Raw genomic sequence first — 20,158 nt, forward strand, 5'->3', positions numbered from 1 at the left:
ATTCTGTCTGTATGGGTAGTTCCCTGGGTAGTTGGCGACCTAGCTATAGCCGTTCCTCAAACGCAGCTACTCTCTCCGTCTTGCGTCGCCCTCGACACCGGCCGCCCGCCAAAACCGTCTTCCCAGCCATCTGCCTAGTTCCGAGACATATCCCCCAGACATTCATTCAATCCCGCAATGCGCTCAGGCACGCTTCTACTCCTCGCCTCAAATCTTTACCCCAAGTCGTCCCCAAAAGACTTTCCCATCGGCAGCCCAGCTTTTGCGATCCCATGTTAGTCACCAAGCTCACGGCCTAATGCTGCGCATCACCGTTAGCTCGCCGGCATTCGTTCTCCTCCCCAGGCATCCCTGCATCTCGACATCGCGCCCCTCAACTTTACGTCTGTGCTTGTCCTGCCTGAATTTCGTCCTGTCGTTGTTGCCTTGCGCAGTTCTCGCACCCGTTTCCCCCCCTGGGCTTCTGCGTTCACGTCCGTTCCCGTTTCCTGGTCCGTTGCTGCGGCTTCCCTGTCTTGTCACACCCTCCATCATGCATGCATACCTCAGTGCCTTTTTCCATCGCACCTCTCACTGGCCACTTACTTTGAGCCCTGCAGTCCAGCTAACTCGACAAAGCCCACAGATTACACAGGCCAGCCCAACTATACGACCCAACATCCTCCCCCCCGGGGATAAACTCCCGTCCGGCTACCCACATCTTTCGATCCATCTAGACTCTGTGCGCTCTGCTCGACGTTGCTGCCTTGCTTCGAATCCGCTTCTGCCTCTCCTATTCGACCAATACATGATCCATCTCCCTTTCAACGCAACGCCGACCGCAAAGCTTACATGAATCTCTTGACCGCTGTCGACGTCTTTCGAATAGTATAAGCCCGCTTGCGGCCAGCCACCCTTGACGGCTACATCTCTTCCTGTCTTTGATAAACTCCACAGGACGTCATGGCAGGCCGACAGGAAGGGACTTCGTCCCATGGCACTCGCAGGAGTAGTCGTCATGTTGGCAGCTTCATCATCGATCGGGAGATCGGAAAAGGCAGTTTTGCCCAGGTTTATATGGGATGGCACAAGGTGAGCCTTGCGCCGCTGCGTTGTGTAGGCCAGCAACAATCGACTAACAATTTCAAGGAATCCAAAGCTGCCGTCGCCATCAAATCTGTTGAGTTAGAGCGTCTTAACAAGAAGCTAAAAGAGAATCTTTACGGAGAGATTCAGATTCTCAAGACTCTCCGGCATCCTCACATCGTTGCCCTCCACGACTGCGTCGAATCATCAACACACATCAACCTTGTCATGGAATACTGCGAGCTTGGTGACTTGTCCCTTTTTATCAAGAAGCGAGAGAAGCTCATTACGCACCCAGCCACCCACGAGATGGCGCGCAAGTACCCCTGCGCCCCCAATTCTGGCTTGCACGAAGTTGTCATCCGCCACTTCCTAAAGCAACTATCGAGTGCACTCGAGTTTCTCCGCGCTAAAAACTATGTTCATCGAGATGTCAAACCGCAAAATCTCCTCTTACTACCGTCGCAAGCGTTTAGGGAAGAACGGGCGTTACCCATCATGGAGGCGAGCCGAGATTCCCTGATTCCAATATCCGGGCTTGCCTCTCTACCCATGCTAAAGCTTGCCGACTTTGGCTTTGCGCGCGTTTTGCCTTCAACCTCTCTCGCCGATACTCTCTGTGGCTCCCCGCTGTATATGGCGCCCGAAATTCTCCGCTATGAACGTTACGACGCCAAGGCAGATCTGTGGTCTGTTGGTACCGTACTATATGAAATGGTCACAGGACGCCCGCCCTTTCGAGCTAGGAACCACGTTGAGCTGCTCCGTAAGATAGAAGCTGCGGAGGACATCATCAAATTTCCTAGAGAAGTCGTCGTAACCCCGGACCTCAAAGCTCTCGTCCGGGCCCTGCTGAAGCGAAGCCCCGTGGAGCGCTTGAGCTTTGAAAACTTCTTCACCCACCACGTGGTGACTGGTGATATTCCTGGTCTTGTTGAGGATGACATTCCAAAGCCACCCAGGCGGGAACTACAGACTATTCGCCAAGGAGAGGCCATGCCTTCATCACCGCGCGCGCAGTTGGCCAGACAGCTGAGCGACGATCCCAGGGACACTCGCTCGTCCCCAAAGTCTCCCCGTGGCTCGCCGCGCTCGTCTACGTTAGGAAGCCCCGCTGAAGCAAGCCGAAGACGGCAAAGTCAGAATCTCGAGCGCCGTCCAAGTACCTCTCCTCGAGATGGTGGGCACGGTCTTGGTATTCAACGGCCTGTGCCAATACAGTCACACTCGGCCCCTAATCACCCCAGAGCGGCCGATCGGAGTGGGCGTGAGCCTCAACCCTCATCTTTACGTGTGGCCCGGCAGCCGTCAGATGTGTCCCTAACAGAAGAGGAAAAGGCCGCCCAGGACGTCATGTTCGAAAGGGATTACGTTGTTGTTGAGCGTCGACATGTCGAAGTCAACGCTCTGGCCGATGAGCTAGCTGCAAATGAGAAGCTGGGGCAAAACAACCCCTCCACGAGGTCGAGTCCCATGCAGAGGAGGTATACTCAGCAAGGCTCGTCTACATCCACAACAGGTGCCATTCCAACGCCAGCCTCACGAACAGCTCTCGTTGCTCAAGGGCGTGCTGGTCAGGATCGCCGTTCCTCATACGAAAAGGCGCTCTCTGCTAGTCCCGGATCTGCCTCTAGCGCCATTTCGAAAGCGATTCAAGACGCTAGCCTTCGTCTTTTTGGTTACAAAGTCAATACCATACGTCAAAAGGGCCCATCGCCACCGTTGTACCAGCCCTTCCCTACATACCCCACACCAACATCTGCCGGGCTACTTGGCGACGGCAAGACCTCTCAGGTGTCCGACGAGGATGCCAAGGCTGCACAGGCTATCGAGGAGTTTGCGACCAGAAGTGACTGCGTGTACGGATTTGCCGAGGTCAAGTATAAGCAGCTGGTACCTCTGGCTCCATCCATGGACTACGGTCTCGGCGGTGTCGGTCATGATGACGCCGTTGGTGAAGACGACGGCCTCACTGTTGACGCTACTGTGGCTCTATCAGAGGAGGCACTCGTTCTTTATGTCAAATCACTGACGCTCCTTGCACGGGCTATGGATATTGCGAGTTTGTGGTGGTCCAAGAAATCTCGTACTGAATCGTCCGTGGTCTCCCAGACACTTGTGCAACGCATCAACGCTGTCGTTCAGTGGGTCCGTCAGCGGTTCAACGAAGTCCTGGAAAAGTCCGAGGTCGTACGCCTTAAGCTTACCGAAGCCCAGAAGCAGCTCCCTGAGGACCACCCGGGCCATCCCTCCGGCGAAGGTGAGGATTCGATTGCGTCCTCTGCTGGTGGGGCGAAGCAAGTATACTTGACACCAGGTATCAGTGCTGAAAAGCTCATGTACGATCGAGCACTCGAGATGAGTCGTGCAGCTGCTATTGATGAAGTGACGAATGAAAATTTACCTGGTTGCGAAATTTCCTATCTAACTGCCATCCGCATGTTGGAGGCAGTTTTGGATAATGACGACGAGGCGACGGGCCAAAGAGTATCCTCTGGCAAGGAGCCAGCCAGAGATGGTACACAAGAAGGCAACGACCTGGACACCGAAGAAGAGGCACATGTACGAAAGATGATCACAATGATTACCGGACGATTAAACATGGTGCGAAAGAAGCAACAGATGATTGCGGAGGCAAACAACAAGACGCAGCACACGTCTGCTATGCGACGACTCAGCGGGGACGTGACTCCCCGTAGTGTACCATCATATGGCTCAACATGATTGCGGAACAAACAACTACCACGAAAAAAAATCAAAGAAAAGAAAAGATATTCACGGGATGCCAATATACAATATATTGGCATCCATAATTGCATATACACGCGCAAGCGAGCTTCGCAGCTTGGTTGCCATTTTTAGTATTTCTTGTTACCAACATGGACATATCCTACATGGCGTTTTATGTGATTTACAATTGGCTTTGGTGGAGTTGTCTGTCGGTCCAGGACAGACAGACACGACCAATCTCTACATTTATCCTCCGAGTCGGGATTTACATTGTCTCGTTTGGCGTTCGGGATTATGGCGCTATTGATTTCTATGCCTTTGATATATGCTTTTGAAAGCAAATTTTGAGCAAGCATTGATAGTGCGAGGATGGGGCTTCTCCTTATTTTCCCCCTTGTTATCTATTTACCTTGACTTTTTTTCCGACCAGATTGTGTTTATATGAATTAGCTAGTTTGTTGGATGAAGGAGCAGTGCCACCTAGCCTCTTTTCTCTTTGATGAGCATGAATACACAGTTTGAATGAAAATATGCTTGCTCACCCTTGTCAGTGCCCAGCGGCTGTCGTCAAAGAACTCTGCAGAAAGGAAAGTGTGGTCCAAGTGTAATACTAAACGCCAAAGATGACTGGACGACCGGACATCTATCTTCTCGAGCCGTTCCCTCTCTTCTCTTCTTCTTCCGTGCTCTTACAACGCAATACGCCCTCGACGATGGAGATGGAGCTGCTCTACACCGTGCAGCGCCTCGCTGAAGCCCGCGCCGCCGAGCCGCCACCACCCCCGCGGGCCGGCCTCCCGCCGCGCACCTCCCTCCGGGAGCGCACCGCCCAGGCGCTGGCGGCCGCCGACGCCGCCGCCTACGAGGATGCCCTGCTGCGCGCGCGTTACCCCGACACGACGGGTGCGGCCCTGCGCGCGCTCCGCCGGCGGAAGCGCGACCGCCGGCGCATCCTCACGCGGCCGCAGGCCGAGGACGTCTGCTGGGCGTTGCTCGACGAGCGATGGGACCCGTCCGTCGACGACCCGCCACCACTGCCCGACAGCGACAGCAACAGCGACAGCGACAGCGACAGCGACAGTGAAGAGGAAGAGGCGCTTGCGGTCGCCATCGATCAGCGCGCGGCGCGGCTCAACGAGTGGGCACGGCGCCTGTGGGCGCGCCACGAGGCGGGCATCGCGGCCACGACGCCCCGCTACGTGGACGGGTTCCCGGTTCGCTTCGTCGCGGGCCCGCCGACGGTGAGACGGCGGCCGGGCCGCGTGAGGGACTCGGGTCGGGCGCGGTGCGGAGGGTGCGCGGCGAGTGGGTTGAGGTGCTCGCGGATGACGGTGCGCCGCCGAGGGGGCGGCGGCGCCAGCGGCAGCGGCAGGGAGGGGAGCGAGGAGGCGGCGCCGTGCGAGCGGTGCCGCCGCAGGGGCGAGGTGTGCGAGGATGAGGACGAGAGGGACAAGGGTATCTTAGAGAACGAGAGACACAGGTTTGCACTACCGCTGAGGAACGACGTGGAGTAGGGGAACAGAGATTTTGGTGCAAGTCATCGAAGGAGTCTGCCATCATGAAGGGGATGTGGTTCGGCGTGGCTCGATAGCAATGCATGATGCAACTCTTTTGAACATGATGTGTTCTTCCTGCTCCGCATGATATTTGCTCGCGTTTCTGGGAAAGCTAGAGCATTGTCAAATTCTACATATTGCGGACATTTTCTATTCATCATCTTCCGGGCCAGCCCCATTCCAAGGCCCTTTGGTGAGCAATGAGACTGGAAATTACGAATTCTGTTGGAAATGAGTCAACTTCATATCAGTTTCATGTCGGTATAGACTTCGTAGTCAAGAGGCAAGCCCAATATCCCTGACAGCTTCCGGGTGTAGGCGCTCACTTCAGCCTCCATTACAGGCAGCGAAGCCTGGTGAAGTCGAGAATTCATGTGCCGAATGAGACGGCAAAGTTGCAGTTCGCGCCGCGCTGCCTCCCCCCCTCCACTCTATATTACAGAAGGGGCATACAGACATCCGGCTGTTTACTATCCCCCGCAAGCGGCTCAGTTGAGACCAACATCCTTTCGGCCACCCGCCGCTACCTCTTGTTCGGCGATTGCAACAAGCCATGGCTACAAAATGCCCAGTCAATAGCCCAGAGCATGGCTGATCAAAAAGATTGCTTCCTCCAATATTGACTTACCTTCCCTTTGATATAAGTATGAACTTGCCTACCTACATGGTCCTGTCTTCTCCCGTCCATTATACCACTTGACCATCTTTGGCCTTGCGATGCTTATTCATCTGCCGATCTGATAAAATATTTACGTTTGTCTACCGGCTGGGATACCCGGTATTACTGAAGTTCGATGCGAATATGGGCACAATGAGGCTCTCGTCTATTCCTGGTTGCCGACGTTCGTGATGCAGAGTACAACGTCAGTCGTTACGACGTGTCGTATGTAGACGCCAAGGAAATTGGCCGATTATCTTGAACAGGTGAGGGACCCAATTCACAGTGCTACAGTTATTGATTTATGACTCATCATGTAGTCAAAAAGGCGCGTAGGTCACTTCAAGAGTGGCTGGATAGCCGCGACGAGCACCACACCGAAATGCAGCACTACCAGCAGAGGTTTCATCAGATGCTCGTTGAGCTTGAAGGCGTCAGCAGAGTTGCTGGCTCTCGCATCCCGGTGGAGATTGCCGAGAATATCATGTACTCTGATGATGGATGACCGCAGTATGTTTACTCTGGGCAACGTTCTTAATCCTCTCATGGTATAAGATGGGAAGGTCGACAGCTGCTCAGCTCGCAGGGATGGATCCTGTGGAGCATGTAATCATTCGAGATGTTTCAGGGTTTTTATAAGCCATTTGGGACATTGTAGATCGGTGAGTAAATCCTTAATGTTTTCTTCATTTCAACCGATCGTTTGATCGTATTCCAGAGCTGAACGCTCCCCCATGTAACCAGGCCTGCACTACATTTGTGCGACGTGACTCACCTTGCGCAGAATGGCCTGCCGCTTTCGCACAGCTCGCTATGTACCACAATAGACACTTTTGAAAACGTGACTCATACCACCTGAATTCAAGCGACTCGAACATTTATATTATCATACCTAGCTGAGACGCATGTGGTGATCGTTCAGGTGTGTTTGACTAACCCCGTCCCCACTCATGCCATCAGGCCAACGTCGAAAATATCCCCCATTTCTCATCAACTCTTCTTGATAGCAACATCTCTCATAATGGCCGATGGGATGAGTGAACTTGTAGCAGGTGCTGCCAAGCTTGTTCTCGACGATGTTACCGGCGACATGGTCTCGCGGAACGAGCTGAAGAAGCGCACACAGAAACGCGCAAAGAAGGCAGCGGCAGATGAAGCTCGTGCTAGGAAAGCCGCAGAAGGGCCAACGGCATCTAGTGCTGCAAACGTCAGACCGAAGCAACCCGCTGCGAGTGACCAGCCCCCCGAAGATCCTGATGCCATCTTTAGGCAGGGCTTCTTGGCAGACGTGTTCAAAGAGCGGCCTACGAAGCCTGTCGTGACTCGTTTCCCACCCGAACCGAATGGTTACCTCCACCTTGGGCATGCGAAAGCCATTGCTGTAGATTTTGGCTTTGCGCGCTATCATGGAGGAGATACTGTAAAAATCTCTCCGCAGCTCAATTTTTCTTATTCCTCGATAGCTTACGTTCTTCATATAGATTCTACGCTTTGATGATACGAACCCAAACGAGGAAGACCAGGTCTATTTCGATGCCATCGAAGACATTATCAAGTGGCTGGGTACTTTATCCGTATTAGATGTGCTATATGCTAGCTCTGGAGGCTAATATTCTGCAGGGTTCACCCCCAGTCGGGTCACATATTCCAGCGACAATTTCCAACGGCTGTACGACCTCGCAGAAAAGTTAATTGGTCTCAATAAAGCTTATGTCTGTCACTGCACTCAACCCGAGATTCAACTCTCCCGTGGGGGAAAGGACGGCAAAGAAGGCCCCCGCTACCGTTGCAAGCATGCCGAGCAAGATCCAGACACCAATCTCGCCAAGTTTCGAGACATGCGAGACGGAAAATACGGCCCTCAAACGGCGACGTTGCGCATGAAACAAGATATTGAAAACAGCAACCCTCAGATGTGGGACATAACTGCGTATAGAATTCTAGAAGAGAAGAAGAAGCATATCCGGGATCCCAATTGGAAAATGTACCCGACGTATGATTTTACGCACTGCTTGTGCGACAGCTTTGAAGGGATCACACACAGCCTCTGTACGACTGAATTTGTTTTATCAAGGGAGAGTTACGAGTGGCTCAACAAGACACTTGAAGTCTATGAACCCATGCAACGGGAGTTTGGTAAGCCGATGGCCTGTTTTACCGCGTCTTCTGATACTGCTCTGGCTCATATTTTGCCGTTTGACTGACAAAATGTTCGAAATCAGGACGGTTAAATGTTACAGGGACCGTTATGAGCAAGCGAGTCCTGAAAGCACTTGTTGAAAAGAAGATTGTCCGGGGATGGGATGATCCACGACTCTACACTCTAATTGCTCTACGGCGAAGAGGCGTACCCCCTGGCGCCATACTGTCGTTCATTAATGAGCTAGGCGTTACGACAGCCAGAACTTTCATTCAAGTGGAGCGATTCGAGCAGTCTGTCCGACGCTATCTCGAACAAACAGTGCCTCGTCTCATGCTCGTTCTAGACCCGATCCCGGTGACCATTCAAGATCACGAAGAGACGCTCGAACTCGACGCGCCGTTCTCTCCCAAAGACCCCTCTCTAGGCACACACAAACTAGCCTTCACCAAGACAATTTACATAGATCGTTCGGATTTCCGTTCTGTTGACGGAAAAAGTTATTATAGGCTTGCGCCGGGCAAGACTGTTGGCTTGCTTCAAGGTCCTTCCCCAATTCGAGCTGTATCTTACACCAAAGATGAAGCAACAGGCAAGGTCACGGGCATTCAAGCAGTATTTGACAAGACAACGAAGCCTAAAGCTTACATCCAATGGGTCCCTGAGGGTTCGATGAAAGCGGAAGCCCGGGTATACGCTCCCCTGTTCAACTCAGAAAACCCTATGGCAGCAGAAGGGGGGTTTTTGAACGATATTAATCCCGATAGCGAAACTATCTATGCCAACGCTCTCGTCGAAGCGGCTTACGCCGAAGTTCGTCAGCGAGCTCCATGGCCAGCGACGGCTGGGGAAAAGCAGAGTGATGCTGGCCCTGAAACTGTTCGCTTCCAGGCACTACGAGTTGGCTATTTTGTAAGGATTGGTATTTTTCTATATCATTGGCATCCCACTAATTCTCAATAGGCTGTCGATTCTGACACGACGGCGGAAAAGGTTGTGTTGAACCAAATTGTCCCATTGAAGGAGGACTCCGGAAAATCTCATTAGTACAATCTAACGGTCATCGTTCGTTGAAATTTGAGAGGGGGCCCAACTTGGGTACAGCTTGAGACCTGTACATGGCGAGCCCGTGGTAATGAGCCAGGCGCCTGCAGATATGAGCAAGCAGAGTCAAATAGCAATGTCTTGTCTTCTCAGAAGTAGAAGAAAATGCCCGATGCAGGAATCAGAATGGAGTATTGTCAATAGCTGTGTCTAATTGTGATTAAAATGCAGCACCTCTGTCAGGCATTCGACAGCACCCAGCTTGTTAGCTATATACTGACACACCCCACTGAGAGCTGCCGTCACTTCCCTCCAAGAGCACCCCAATTCCACAGCAATCAAACAAACCCGCCAAGATTCGGGGAAGAAAAAGAAAAAGAAAAAAGATGCCCCCTCCACCAGACCTTTCCTCGTATCGCCTAAGCGATGCCGACTGTCACCGTATCTTCAACGATGAGATCCTGCCGGCCGAGTTCCCCGCCGCCTCGGCACCATTGCCCTCCACCCGCAGCAAGCCGCTCGTTGTGCTCGCCGTCGGCCAGACCGGCGCCGGCAAGACGCTCCTTGCGCCTGCCATTCTACAGGCCCTGACTGGGTCCTCCACCTCGCTGGCAGCGCGACCGGCGCATCTCATCGCGGACACGTACAAGACGTACCACCCGCAGTACGCGCAGCTGGCGCACGCAACCCCGCAGCACGCCTCCCCCGCGACCGGGCCCGACGCGCGCCGGTGGCTGGCCATGGCCGCGGGCGAAGCTGCCCGGCGCAAGGTGGACGTGGTGCTCGAGAGCGCGTGCCGCCACCCGGACGACTTCTGCGAGCTCGCGGCGCTGTTCCGCGCGGCGGGCTACCGCGTCGAGGTCGTGGTGCTTGCCGTCCCCGCGGCGCTGTCGCGCCTCGGCATCCTCGCCCGCTTCTACCGCAACAGGCCGGAGGCGCAGTCGCGCGGCTTGCCGGTGCGGCTGACGCCCGTCAAGGTCCACGACGACTCGTACGCCGGTCTGCTGCGCGCAGCCGCGTACCTGGACGAGTCAGGTGCGGCGGACCAGGTCGTTGTGGTACGCCGGGGGAACCTGGTCGCGTACGGCTGGGACGGGAGCGGCGGCGAGGCGGCGGCGGTCGCGGGGGCAGTGGAGCGCGAGCGCGAGCGCCCGTTGACGGCGGCGGAACGGAAGACTGCCTTGGACGACGTGCAAGAGCTCGGCGTGCACGAAGCCGCGAAGGAGCAGTTGGGGCAGGTTCATGAGCTTCTACGCCCACTTATGAGTGCTGACACACAGGACGCGACGTATTCGCCCTTGGTCCCGATTGAGTTTGCACAGAACGATGAGGGTAAACATGCAAGCCATATACTTAGATTGGGCTATGCATAAATCAAATGTAGCTACGTCTCATCGCCGAGAAATACAAAGGTAACTTTTGAATCACGCATAAGTTCGTCCAACCTTCACCCCTTCAAGAACTTCTAGATTGTGCTCTTCAGCTTCTCCGGGCCTGAATGAGCGCGTCTAGGACGTGACTTGTCGGTGTTCATCCTCGGCCTTTAGAAGATGCTTGGCCCCTGCGGTGAACCTTAACTACCCTCCGCTTGCTGTCCTCGGCCATGATCGTATGAACTTGCGCGATGCTAGCCTTTCTGATATTTTCGCATTGCGTCATGGCCAGCTCGCGGTAATTGATAGCGCTGACAGGAAGCTGCGGCCGGCTCTCCTCCAGAACATCTGGCAACTGTGTGGGTAGCGGCCGCTCGCCCTCGTCCTACAAGGCGGCTGTCCTGGCATCAAGCGCCTGGAAGAATTCGAGGTGGCTAGTCGGCACATGAAACCAATCGTGGCAGTCGGCACGTTCAGAGGACAGCCTATGACTCGCGTTGGTCTTCATGCAGCTTAATATAAATGTCTTGGCATTGGTGGACGTGTCCTTGCATCTAGCGAGCAGATCGTGTAGCTGGTTGCGCAGAGAGCACTGGTCCAGCCGTGCCAAGCCATCAATCCCCGGAAATCCACATCCGGAAACCAATAGCATGGAAATAACACCAAGTGACCAAATGTCAGCAGCAATAGTTTGCTTTTCGCCTTTCAGAACCTCGCTACATATTCAAGGTTAATATCTGGCGTCGGTGAGAGGATGCTGGCTTACGGTGCTTGAAAGTTTTGCGTTCCCACATTCGTCTTAAGCTTGTTGCATAGCGGTAGTGCACAAGAACCAAAGTCTGACAGCATGACTCGTTGGCACGATGTTTTCGGCGAGCATGCGAGGAGTATGTTCTCCGGTTTTAGATCCCGATGAACAATGTCTCGTTTGTGAAGCCAATGCAAGGCTCGAGCTATTTGCCGAACAAGAATACGCGCGTCAAATTCCAGAATCACGTCATGTTGATTAATATATGATAATAAATCGCCTCCGGAGGCCAGTTCAGTAAAGATATACCTGCAACGTCAATAAATAGTCGCCATTGCAGGTTGTTAATCTCCTACAGGGTATGTGGGGACCACAGCGTGTCGACATAAGTGAGAATGTTTGGCTATTGTATAGTCATTAGTGACCGCGAGAAAATATCATTGATGGCTTACATGTTTAAGCTGACGAAGTATGTTGGATTCTTGTAAAATTTTTTGGGGCGATACTTGTTGCCCGCGGACTCCGGCTTGTTTCATTTTTATGATCTTGCACACGAGCTGCTTTTTGGATATTGTATTTATGGCAAGGTGGACTGATCCTTGGCTCCCGGCGCCCAGCACACGTGGTAGGATTGTGTACTTTTCTTCAAAGAGCTTTTACGATCAGTGAGAATGCTACTCGATGAGAACCACCGGCCTGCTCGCACCTGTGACTCCTGCGTTTGTAGCTTGCTGAGAGACTCTTCTGGCGCAAGCGCGTTCTGCTTAAATTGGAATTGCCAGTATGGTCGGATCTCAATTACGTCGCCATGAGCCAAGAGGTGGCCTGATGATATTTGAAGAGAATTCCCGATAGAGAGACCGTTTACGTAGGTGCCGTTGCAAGATTTGCGATCTCGAACGTAGACATGACTTATACCGGGCTCGTAGAGAACGACGTAAAATTCGCAATGTTTTCTCGATACATAATGTTCGGCGTCTTGGCTAATCGAAAACGAGCTGTAACATATCAGCCTCCAATTTCCAAATGCCTTTATTCGAAGCCCACTTTGCACGCTCGTCTCGCCCAATCTTCAGTATTGTTCTGTTGCTCAACGCAATTTCTTCTGTGCCCCAGTAAGCGAGAGGTCCACACAAGCTGAGCCCTCTTGTGTTTACAGCTCATGCATCGGTATTGACTGACTGCTCAGATGAGGCTCAGCTCTGGAATCTGAATAATAGAGCCATCCGGCTATTTGATTGCTGTATGCTCCGGCGTCATTTCGAGCTACAAGCTGCATTGTGTCTCCTTATCCCCTTCAAGTGGCGTGTAAGTCGACTGAGAAGCGCAAGGGTGTCAGGGGATTGACATCACGGAGAAAATCGCTTGCAATAGCACTTAAACATCATTGAAAATTGGCAAAGTCCAATTGTGATCGTAGTACAAACGGACATCAGCAAATAGGGTCAGCTCCTGGCAGCTGGCAGCTGGCAGCTGGTCGCCAGCCGGCTGGCACACAGCTCCCGAACTCTCATCACAGCTCACTAGTCCTTTCTGTCGCTGCTGGTGATGGACTGTGGGAGTGGGCCCGCACCTGCATCATCACAGCACCATTGGCCAATGAGCGTGTGGTGTAGTAACCAAAAACAGGCGAGCATCCACACGTGACGCTTGGGGGTTTCGTGCCCTACTGAAGTAGCTTAATCGTTTGAATTTCGCCCCCCTCCTTCAGAGTTGTTCCTTATCCAACAACGATTCTCATCCAGGACAAGTGAGTGCTACCAATTCGGGGCGGCGATAGAGAGGAAGCTTGTATCGGATAGTCAATCGGCACTGGCTGTCTGTGCAATGCAACCATCTGTCGCAACCAAACTCGCGAACCGAAACCCAAGACTAACATTGCCTAGATTCGTCGTTCAAGATGAGAGCCAAATGGAGAAAGAAGCGCGTCAGGCGCCTTAAGCGCAAGAGAAGAAAGATGAGGGCTAGATCGTAAGTTGTTGGAACCATCAAAGATGAATAAGGGCTTGATGCTAACTGTTTTGAAGGAAATAAACGACTCGCACTTCTACCTGACTTGACGCATCTTTCATGAGTTTACGACACGCTCCCATGGGCATATGTTACTACGGTTCAGGAATTGTTTATGCTACCACCACGAATCTCCGCCAGGAATCCTACAATCAAGGATTTCGCTCGGGGAATGGCGCGATTGCATTACAAGTAGCCTCGGAGTTTCGCCCAATGGTGCGACGGATGGGTAATGGACAAAAGACGGTCGGGTACCAGTCGGCGTTTTGAGATCGCCCCAAGAATGAGCAAGCTGCCATACATCGCACGCTATGAACGCCTCGCGTCGCTCGACAACAATACCAGATTTGCTCCACAAACAAACAAACTTGAACCTTGTGCCCTCGTGACTCGTAAATCTATGACTTCATGTTCCCCGCCACGTCTCTAAGTAGTGCGGCAGTCCAAGGCCTGGCCACAGCCACCTTGCTCTAGAGGATTCAGCGTGCAGCCCATCAGCTAGCTCTCGAACACCTAGACTTGCCTTTAAATCTCAGCTGTTTGCGATCATGTAATAAACGAACGCCGTATCAGCCAATGCTGGACCCTGCTTTTACAAGTTCCAGCGATGGTTTAGTGGGGTCTAGTACCAGTGGGGTCTGTCAACCTGCCCTCACCGCCCGACTGGCAGTTGGGCGGGTGGGTTTTCTGCAGCGCCAGTTGGGTCGATCCAGAAAAAAAAATTTGGGAGCCATCACCAGCTAAGTCAAACGCAGCATTAAGGTCACAGAGACGACTTATTCGCCATGGTTGAAACATATGGCAAAAAGCGCAAGAGGGCGGCGGACTCATCTGCAAAGCCGACGAAAAAGGTTGTCATTGATGCTCCTCCTGCAACTGCCAGCGTCTCAAGAGTGGTGCGACCAAAGTTCTGTCCACCCGTGATCGGTATGATGACATCTCAAAGCACGCTGTAAGCTCGGTAATGCTGACATGCGGTAGCTACAACCCCTGGATTCGAAATTGGAGATGACTTGGCTTTTCACCCGTACGATTCGAAAACAGAGACTCGAGCCAAGAACAAACAGGCCAAGCCTGCAGTTGACAGAAAGCTGATGCTGCATTCGACGTCGCATCACAGCATAGACTACACTGCCCGAGAAGAGGATTCGCAGCCCGGCGCGAAACCACTACTAAATCATTTCATTGGAGTTTACGACCCGAAGACTGGCAAGGTGGAAGTGATACAGTCGAAGAAAATGGTGGTGCGGTGCGCCGTGCGGGCTAAACAAGCTGCTGCAGAAGCCATGGAAGAGAAGGACGCGAAGCAGAGCATGATGGAACTCAAGACTGACCTCGGACAAACCTTTGGAACGAAAAAGGCCAGAAAAGTCATCAACGAGCGTGTACTCAACGCCATATCGCCGCAGAAGAAGGCTGGCGACAAACCAGCCGACATTGATGACGCCTCTCGCGCCATGCTCCATTCCGTTAGTAAGATCGCCGCCGGAATGGCTACCCGCGAGCAACTACAAGCTGTTGTCGACGACGCCAAGCCTTTGCCGCCTGTCAACGTTCACGCCGAGGACATTCATGATGCCTACGATCCCAAGGTGGTCATCGGTGCTGATATTCTCAACATGGTGCCTATCCGCGAGTGGCAAGAACAGGTGCGACACAAAGAAGGTGTGCAGACAGTCTCAAAATTCGTCGCTATGCGTGTCAACGCCATAGCCAGTAACGACACAGCCGAAGAGCGTTTGCGCGTCCTGCGCTACCTTGCCTTCGTCATTGCTTTCTATCTCAACACCAAGCCCGGCCGTCAAAAGGGCTCGCGGTCTATCCCTCCCCGCGATAAGCTGCGCGAGGCGCTTGCCCCGGCCCCGGAGGCCGTCATTGAGAATATCCGCCGCAAATTCTCCGAGGCGAACGAGATGCGCAAGTTCCACATCGATTTGCTGATGACACATGTCTGCGTGTTTGCGTGCCTCACGGACAACTTTGAGGTGGACACACAGGACCTGCGCTACGATCTGCGCCTCGACGACAAGACCATGAACCAGTACTTCCGCGAAATCGGCGCGCGCGTCAAACCCGTCTCCAAGAAAGCCGAGGGTGTCGCGACGTCAGTTGCGCGACTGGTTCTGCCGCTCGACTTTCCCAAGCAGAGACACATTGCGCCACGCAGAAAGTAGAATCGTCTTGTGCGTCGTGTCTTTGAAAATAACTTTGGGAGCCAGTGATATTGGGAAAGAGTAAAAAAGCATTTGCACAGCAGAGAAGAACACTGCTTCATGGCGTTTGGGAGCCAGTTTTCTACTCAGTAGGAACTGTATGGATGAATTTATAGTTGAACATAGTAATGAAATTCTGTCAATATTTCAATCTCCCTGCAACTGACTATGAACCTCTAATGGGCATGACTGAGAGGCCATCAGCCAAGTCTATTGCAGAGCACGTTTGTAGCTCCACACTGTATCCCAAAGCGACGACACGGCGAGTGATCTTTCGGCTATTTGCCATGCCAATGATTACCATAACCTGTTCAATCGTTCTCCATGGACAAATGGCCCAGACGTGGCGGAAAGGCAGCTAGGTGTCCGCGCCGCCTCCGGCCCCACCTTGACGGTAGCCTCGGCTCAGAACTCTGGGGAACCTGTTCCGTGGGGAGAGGTGCCAGTAACATATAACGAACATCCCTGCTGTCTCTTTTTGCAAGCTTCATTTTCATTGAATCTCGCCAAGCAATTGTCCCAAAATTCAAACCATTGTACATATATACGCTGCATACTCGAATTTTCTTTCTTGCGCGGGAACTCGACTGCGGCCATCCGTTTCTCACACCTCGACCAATCATCCCCCCCTGCTGCTACCTGGCAGCTTCACCGTTGCAACACATCATCCGTCATAAAACCCCTTCGCCATGTCAGACAAGGTCATTAGCGTGGAATACCGAGGCCGCGTTGCCCTCATCACAATAGACAACCAGAGCAAGCTCAATGCCCTCACGCAGCAGTACTACTTTCAGATTGCGCAGACGCTGCGTGAGATTGAGAAGCATGACGAAGTCTTTGTGACCGTCATCATGGGCAAGGGCCGCTTCTTTTCCGCGTAAGAACAGTTCTCTTGACCCCCTCCAGGGTGATACTGACACGACATCTTCTCCAGCGGTGCCGATGTGAGCATCAGCAGGGCCACCCCGACGGATCCCGAGGAGGCTTACAGCTACTGGCTGCAAAACTTTTCCGCCTTCAACCTCAACACGACGCTCGCGCTGGCCGAGCACCCCAAGGTGCTCGTCTTTGGCCTCAACGGCCCCGCGGTCGGCCTGTCGGCCGCGCTCGTCGGCCACGCCGACTTTGTCTACTGCACGCCCAAGACCTTCATCCTGACGCCCTTCTCGTCGCTGGGCCTCGTCGCCGAGGGCGGCGCCTCGCGCGCGCTCGCCCTCCGCCTGGGCCCGGCGCGCGCGGCCGAGGCCCTCATCGCGAGCCGGCGCATCCACGCCGACGCGCTCGAGCGCTGCGGCTTCGTCAACGCCATCTTTGACGAGCCCGACTGGCAGAGCTTCCACGCGCGCGTCCTCAAGGAGGTGGACGACATCATGGGCGAGCACCTCAACGGCGACAGCATGACGGGCATCAAGAGCCTGCTCAAGGCGCCGGAGCGGGCCATCATGGAGTCGCAAAACTCCAAGGAGGTCATGGCCGGCCTGCAGAGGTTCGTCAAGGGCATCCCGCAGGAGGAGTTCCGCAAGCTTGCCTCGGGAGAGAAGCGGCATAAGCTGTAGGAGGGAGCCGTATGCTCCCCCAGATACAAAACAATTCTGTTAATAGTAACCTCATCCAAGAACCATATCTCATCTATTGTGGAGTGACTCTGGAGCTTCTATGCTAACAAGCCAAATAAGAGGCTGATACGCTGCCAAAACTCGCCAGCCTGCTTGATGATGCGCTTACGCGCAGATGCATCACTAATACCAGTGTGCTTATAAACCTGCTCTGCCACATGTAAGAGATCCTCTCGGGCGCTCTCTTCACTTCCCACACAATTCTGCAAGACGGAGATGTCAAACAGCCATTGCGTACATATGTCTTTGACCAGCTCTGGGCTAGCTTGCCCCTTATCCGCGGACCTATCTTCTTCATTGCCAACGATTTCTTCATCGCCCGCAATTTCGTTGACGTCTCCCGGCTCTATAGTCTCGCTTTCCTTGTCTGTAGAAAGCTTGCCCTTCTTCTTCTTCTGCCTTTTCTCCTTTGACGGTTCCTTCGTACCCTTGTCCTCCGTTGAGCCCTTGGCAGTTAAGCTTTCTAGCTCCTTCGTCCACGCCGCGCGTAGGCCATGACCGAGTTTCTGTTTCAGTGCTCTCGTAGCACCAGAGGTCCACAAATCGATGCCGAGTTCTGACATGGTGGTTGATAGGCCATGCAGGAAGCTAAACAGCTCTGCTGAAGGCTGACTCGGAACAGAAGGGTCACCTTCCCAGAGCGGCCTGCCAGTGACGACCCGTACGGAGAGCCCTGACAGTGTAAAGTCTCTGATGGCTGCATCTGCAACTTCTTCAGCGATCGTGGCATGCAAAGCGGGTACCATGCTCAGCCCAAACTTCTGCACGGCGGCGCGACTGGGCAATTTACTTCGAATGTCGCGAACGACTCGCAAAAAATACATTGCAACGCCGGCGCCGTGCCTCTTATCCTTCTCCATCTCCCACAACTCCGTGAGGTGAGCCTCCAGCTCTTTGTATGTCTTGTCCAGTGTGGTGTCGAGTTTACTTTGCAGCAGGTTAGGGTCTTCCTTACCAAGAACTCGTTGTCTTGCTTCAATAGTTTCTTCATCTTCCACCTCGTCATAATCATTGTCCCAACGCTGCTGCTTGAGTGCATCAACTACATCTTTGATATCGTCAATGACTCTATACCATGACATGTAACTGTGGACAGCTTTGGAGACGGCATTGTTCCTTCCGTATAGCCGTGAGACAACCTCTTCTAGGAACGGCATCGCGCCGGTAGCCAGGGCATCCTCGTAGCCGACGTGGTCCCAAAGCTTTTCTTGCTTGTCAGTGACACCAACTTGCCAGCCTTGAAGTGTAGCCGTGATTTCAGACCCGACCAGTCGAAGCTTCGATACCTTGCTCTCCAAGACTGCCAGCATGCGACTATTGATAACCTGACGTAAATCGCCTTGCATTTCCTGTGGATCTAAGCCCTTCGCCTTGCCACCATCGCGTATCCACATCTGAAGAACCTCGGTGCGGAGCTGCATTATGTGTTTGTAGTCGGTCATTTCTTCCAATGTCTGCTTGAGGCCGTTGAGCAAACACTGAGATCCGTCCTCCGCCCAGTCAGAGAGCATCTCTCGTGCTTGCTTGCCGTCAAGATCGTCGTGCCGAATAAATGGTGTAAAGTATTGGAATTCTTCAGTACACCATGATCCATATACATCAAGTCGCAGATTTTCGATACGCTGCAGGGCCTCGTCTTCGACCAATGGATGCTTTTTGAGGTTGGAAAGCGCCTCGGGAAGTCTTGTAGGCAATAATGCTTGAACGTCTAATAGAGTTCGCGTGTACAAACGAAGGGCATGCACGACGTTCTCCAGTGTTCGCGATCGCTCGCCATCCCCAATGTCAAATGCCCTCGCCATGGCATTCTTGCGCGTGTCGAGAAAGAATCGCAGGGCATCCTTTGCACCAGAACTTGACGTGAGACTCGGAACACAGAGCGCTTTTAATATATCAATTCGCTGAGAGTCGTCACCAGGCTTTTCAAGAAGCCTTTCCACGCGTCTCCGCAGTCGTCGGCGAAGCGCATCCAACGTCTTCTTGAGTACCTCTGCCGAGGCTTGAGCATCGGGGGCGGCAGTGTTGTCGCCAAAGCTTTTTACAACGAGCCTACTCAGCGCAAGGATTTTGGCAGCAAGAACCAGTCGATCACCCCTCGTTGTACCGTCACCGAGCCCGCCGCCGCCCTTGAGGATACGCTCCGACACCAGCGCGCACGCCTCAAGCAGACGAATTCGTGTCGCTGCCGCCGCAGAGGGATTCTCCTGATGACCTTCAAACTTGCTCAGGTTGGCAGCTTTGGATGTCACAACTGTCCGCCCACAGCGGCTGCCCATGGTGCCGAGGATCCGCTGTACTTCATCGTTGTCGCGTCGCATGCGGACGATGGCATCGGCTGTGCCCAATAGTTCTCGGTACGAACCACCAACTTGGGTGCGTAATCGGGTAGACTTTTCCTCAATCTGCACATGGAGCGATTTGTGAAGAGTCCGGATTTGAGGCAGCGTCAGCGTCGAGGAGAAGATCTCCTCTGAGCTTTCGTACGTCGAGGGGTCGCGGGATCCCATCGTGGGAGATTTTCGGCCGTGTAGATATTGAAGGTATGGGATGGCATGTGGTATCGATTGACTCCGGGAGATTGTTATCGACCCGGCATTATAATGTTGCAACTGCCCTGCGACGGCTGCTATTGCTTGCGGTGATCTCCCGTGGTGCGAGATGAAAGCGTTGACGTGGAGCTTGGTTACCAGCCAGTCCACCGAAGTCTTGGTGGGGCACTGCATCCCGAAGAGCAGCAACAAGCTACAGAAACAAGCAAATTAATTAATGGCAGACCATGTTCATTTAAACTTATATAAATCAAATAATCATCAGCTTGCTTTGAACTAAAGACCTCAAGACCTCCACCCATACGTAGCTACACTGCTAATCGGTAATCCACCCATAGGAGTACCGCCGAGTTGGGCACGAGGCCGCATGCCCGTGTTATAAGCGAACTTTCTGGGTCGTTCAGCATCGAGCAGACCCAATCAGTTGTGGGATTCTCCGGGAGCTCTTAAGCTCTA

At 53.3% G+C, this 20,158-nt stretch overlaps 8 protein-coding genes across 8 annotated transcripts; 7 read left to right on the top strand and 1 right to left on the bottom strand.

Annotated features, from left to right (window-relative positions):
- Positions 1 to 942: 942 nt before the first annotated feature.
- On the top strand, positions 943 to 3,789 carry V2A60_001522 (serine/threonine protein kinase ATG1; the record flags this gene model as incomplete). Its single annotated transcript, XM_083252882.1, has 2 exons — positions 943 to 1,071; positions 1,129 to 3,789. The coding sequence occupies 2 exons, from the start codon at positions 943 to 945 to the stop codon at positions 3,787 to 3,789; spliced, it is 2,790 nt and encodes a 929-aa protein (XP_083109008.1).
- Positions 3,790 to 4,418: 629 nt separating this feature from the next.
- Positions 4,419 to 5,309, top strand: V2A60_001523 (uncharacterized protein; the record flags this gene model as incomplete). The annotated part of the gene is made up of 1 exon (XM_083252883.1): positions 4,419 to 5,309. One exon carries the CDS (start codon positions 4,419 to 4,421, stop codon positions 5,307 to 5,309), a length of 891 nt encoding a protein of 296 aa, XP_083109009.1.
- Positions 5,310 to 6,313: 1,004 nt separating this feature from the next.
- V2A60_001524 (uncharacterized protein) lies at positions 6,314 to 6,563 on the top strand (the record flags this gene model as incomplete). The annotated part of the gene is made up of 2 exons (XM_083252884.1): positions 6,314 to 6,495; positions 6,521 to 6,563. The coding sequence occupies 2 exons, from the start codon at positions 6,314 to 6,316 to the stop codon at positions 6,561 to 6,563; spliced, it is 225 nt and encodes a 74-aa protein (XP_083109010.1).
- A 467-nt stretch (positions 6,564 to 7,030) lies between these two features.
- V2A60_001525 (uncharacterized protein) lies at positions 7,031 to 9,196 on the top strand (the record flags this gene model as incomplete). The annotated part of the gene is made up of 6 exons (XM_083252885.1): positions 7,031 to 7,429; positions 7,491 to 7,572; positions 7,630 to 8,023; positions 8,084 to 8,145; positions 8,250 to 9,061; positions 9,113 to 9,196. 6 exons carry the CDS (start codon positions 7,031 to 7,033, stop codon positions 9,194 to 9,196), a joined length of 1,833 nt encoding a protein of 610 aa, XP_083109011.1.
- A 383-nt stretch (positions 9,197 to 9,579) lies between these two features.
- V2A60_001526 (uncharacterized protein) lies at positions 9,580 to 10,566 on the top strand (the record flags this gene model as incomplete). Its single annotated transcript, XM_083252886.1, has 1 exon — positions 9,580 to 10,566. One exon carries the CDS (start codon positions 9,580 to 9,582, stop codon positions 10,564 to 10,566), a length of 987 nt encoding a protein of 328 aa, XP_083109012.1.
- Positions 10,567 to 14,109: 3,543 nt separating this feature from the next.
- Positions 14,110 to 15,498, top strand: V2A60_001527 (DNA-directed RNA polymerase I subunit RPA49; the record flags this gene model as incomplete). Its single annotated transcript, XM_083252887.1, has 2 exons — positions 14,110 to 14,251; positions 14,306 to 15,498. 2 exons carry the CDS (start codon positions 14,110 to 14,112, stop codon positions 15,496 to 15,498), a joined length of 1,335 nt encoding a protein of 444 aa, XP_083109013.1.
- A 728-nt stretch (positions 15,499 to 16,226) lies between these two features.
- V2A60_001528 (ClpP/crotonase-like domain-containing protein) lies at positions 16,227 to 17,093 on the top strand (the record flags this gene model as incomplete). The annotated part of the gene is made up of 2 exons (XM_083252888.1): positions 16,227 to 16,414; positions 16,472 to 17,093. 2 exons carry the CDS (start codon positions 16,227 to 16,229, stop codon positions 17,091 to 17,093), a joined length of 810 nt encoding a protein of 269 aa, XP_083109014.1.
- Positions 17,094 to 17,191: 98 nt separating this feature from the next.
- V2A60_001529 (COG1/VPS51 family protein) lies at positions 17,192 to 19,660 on the bottom strand (the record flags this gene model as incomplete). Its single annotated transcript, XM_083252889.1, has 1 exon — positions 17,192 to 19,660. One exon carries the CDS (start codon positions 19,658 to 19,660, stop codon positions 17,192 to 17,194), a length of 2,469 nt encoding a protein of 822 aa, XP_083109015.1.
- Positions 19,661 to 20,158: the final 498 nt, after the last annotated feature.

This window comes from Cordyceps javanica, chromosome 1 (genome assembly GCF_051103115.1).
Source record: "Cordyceps javanica chromosome 1, complete sequence".
NCBI classification, from domain to species: domain Eukaryota; kingdom Fungi; phylum Ascomycota; class Sordariomycetes; order Hypocreales; family Cordycipitaceae; genus Cordyceps; species Cordyceps javanica.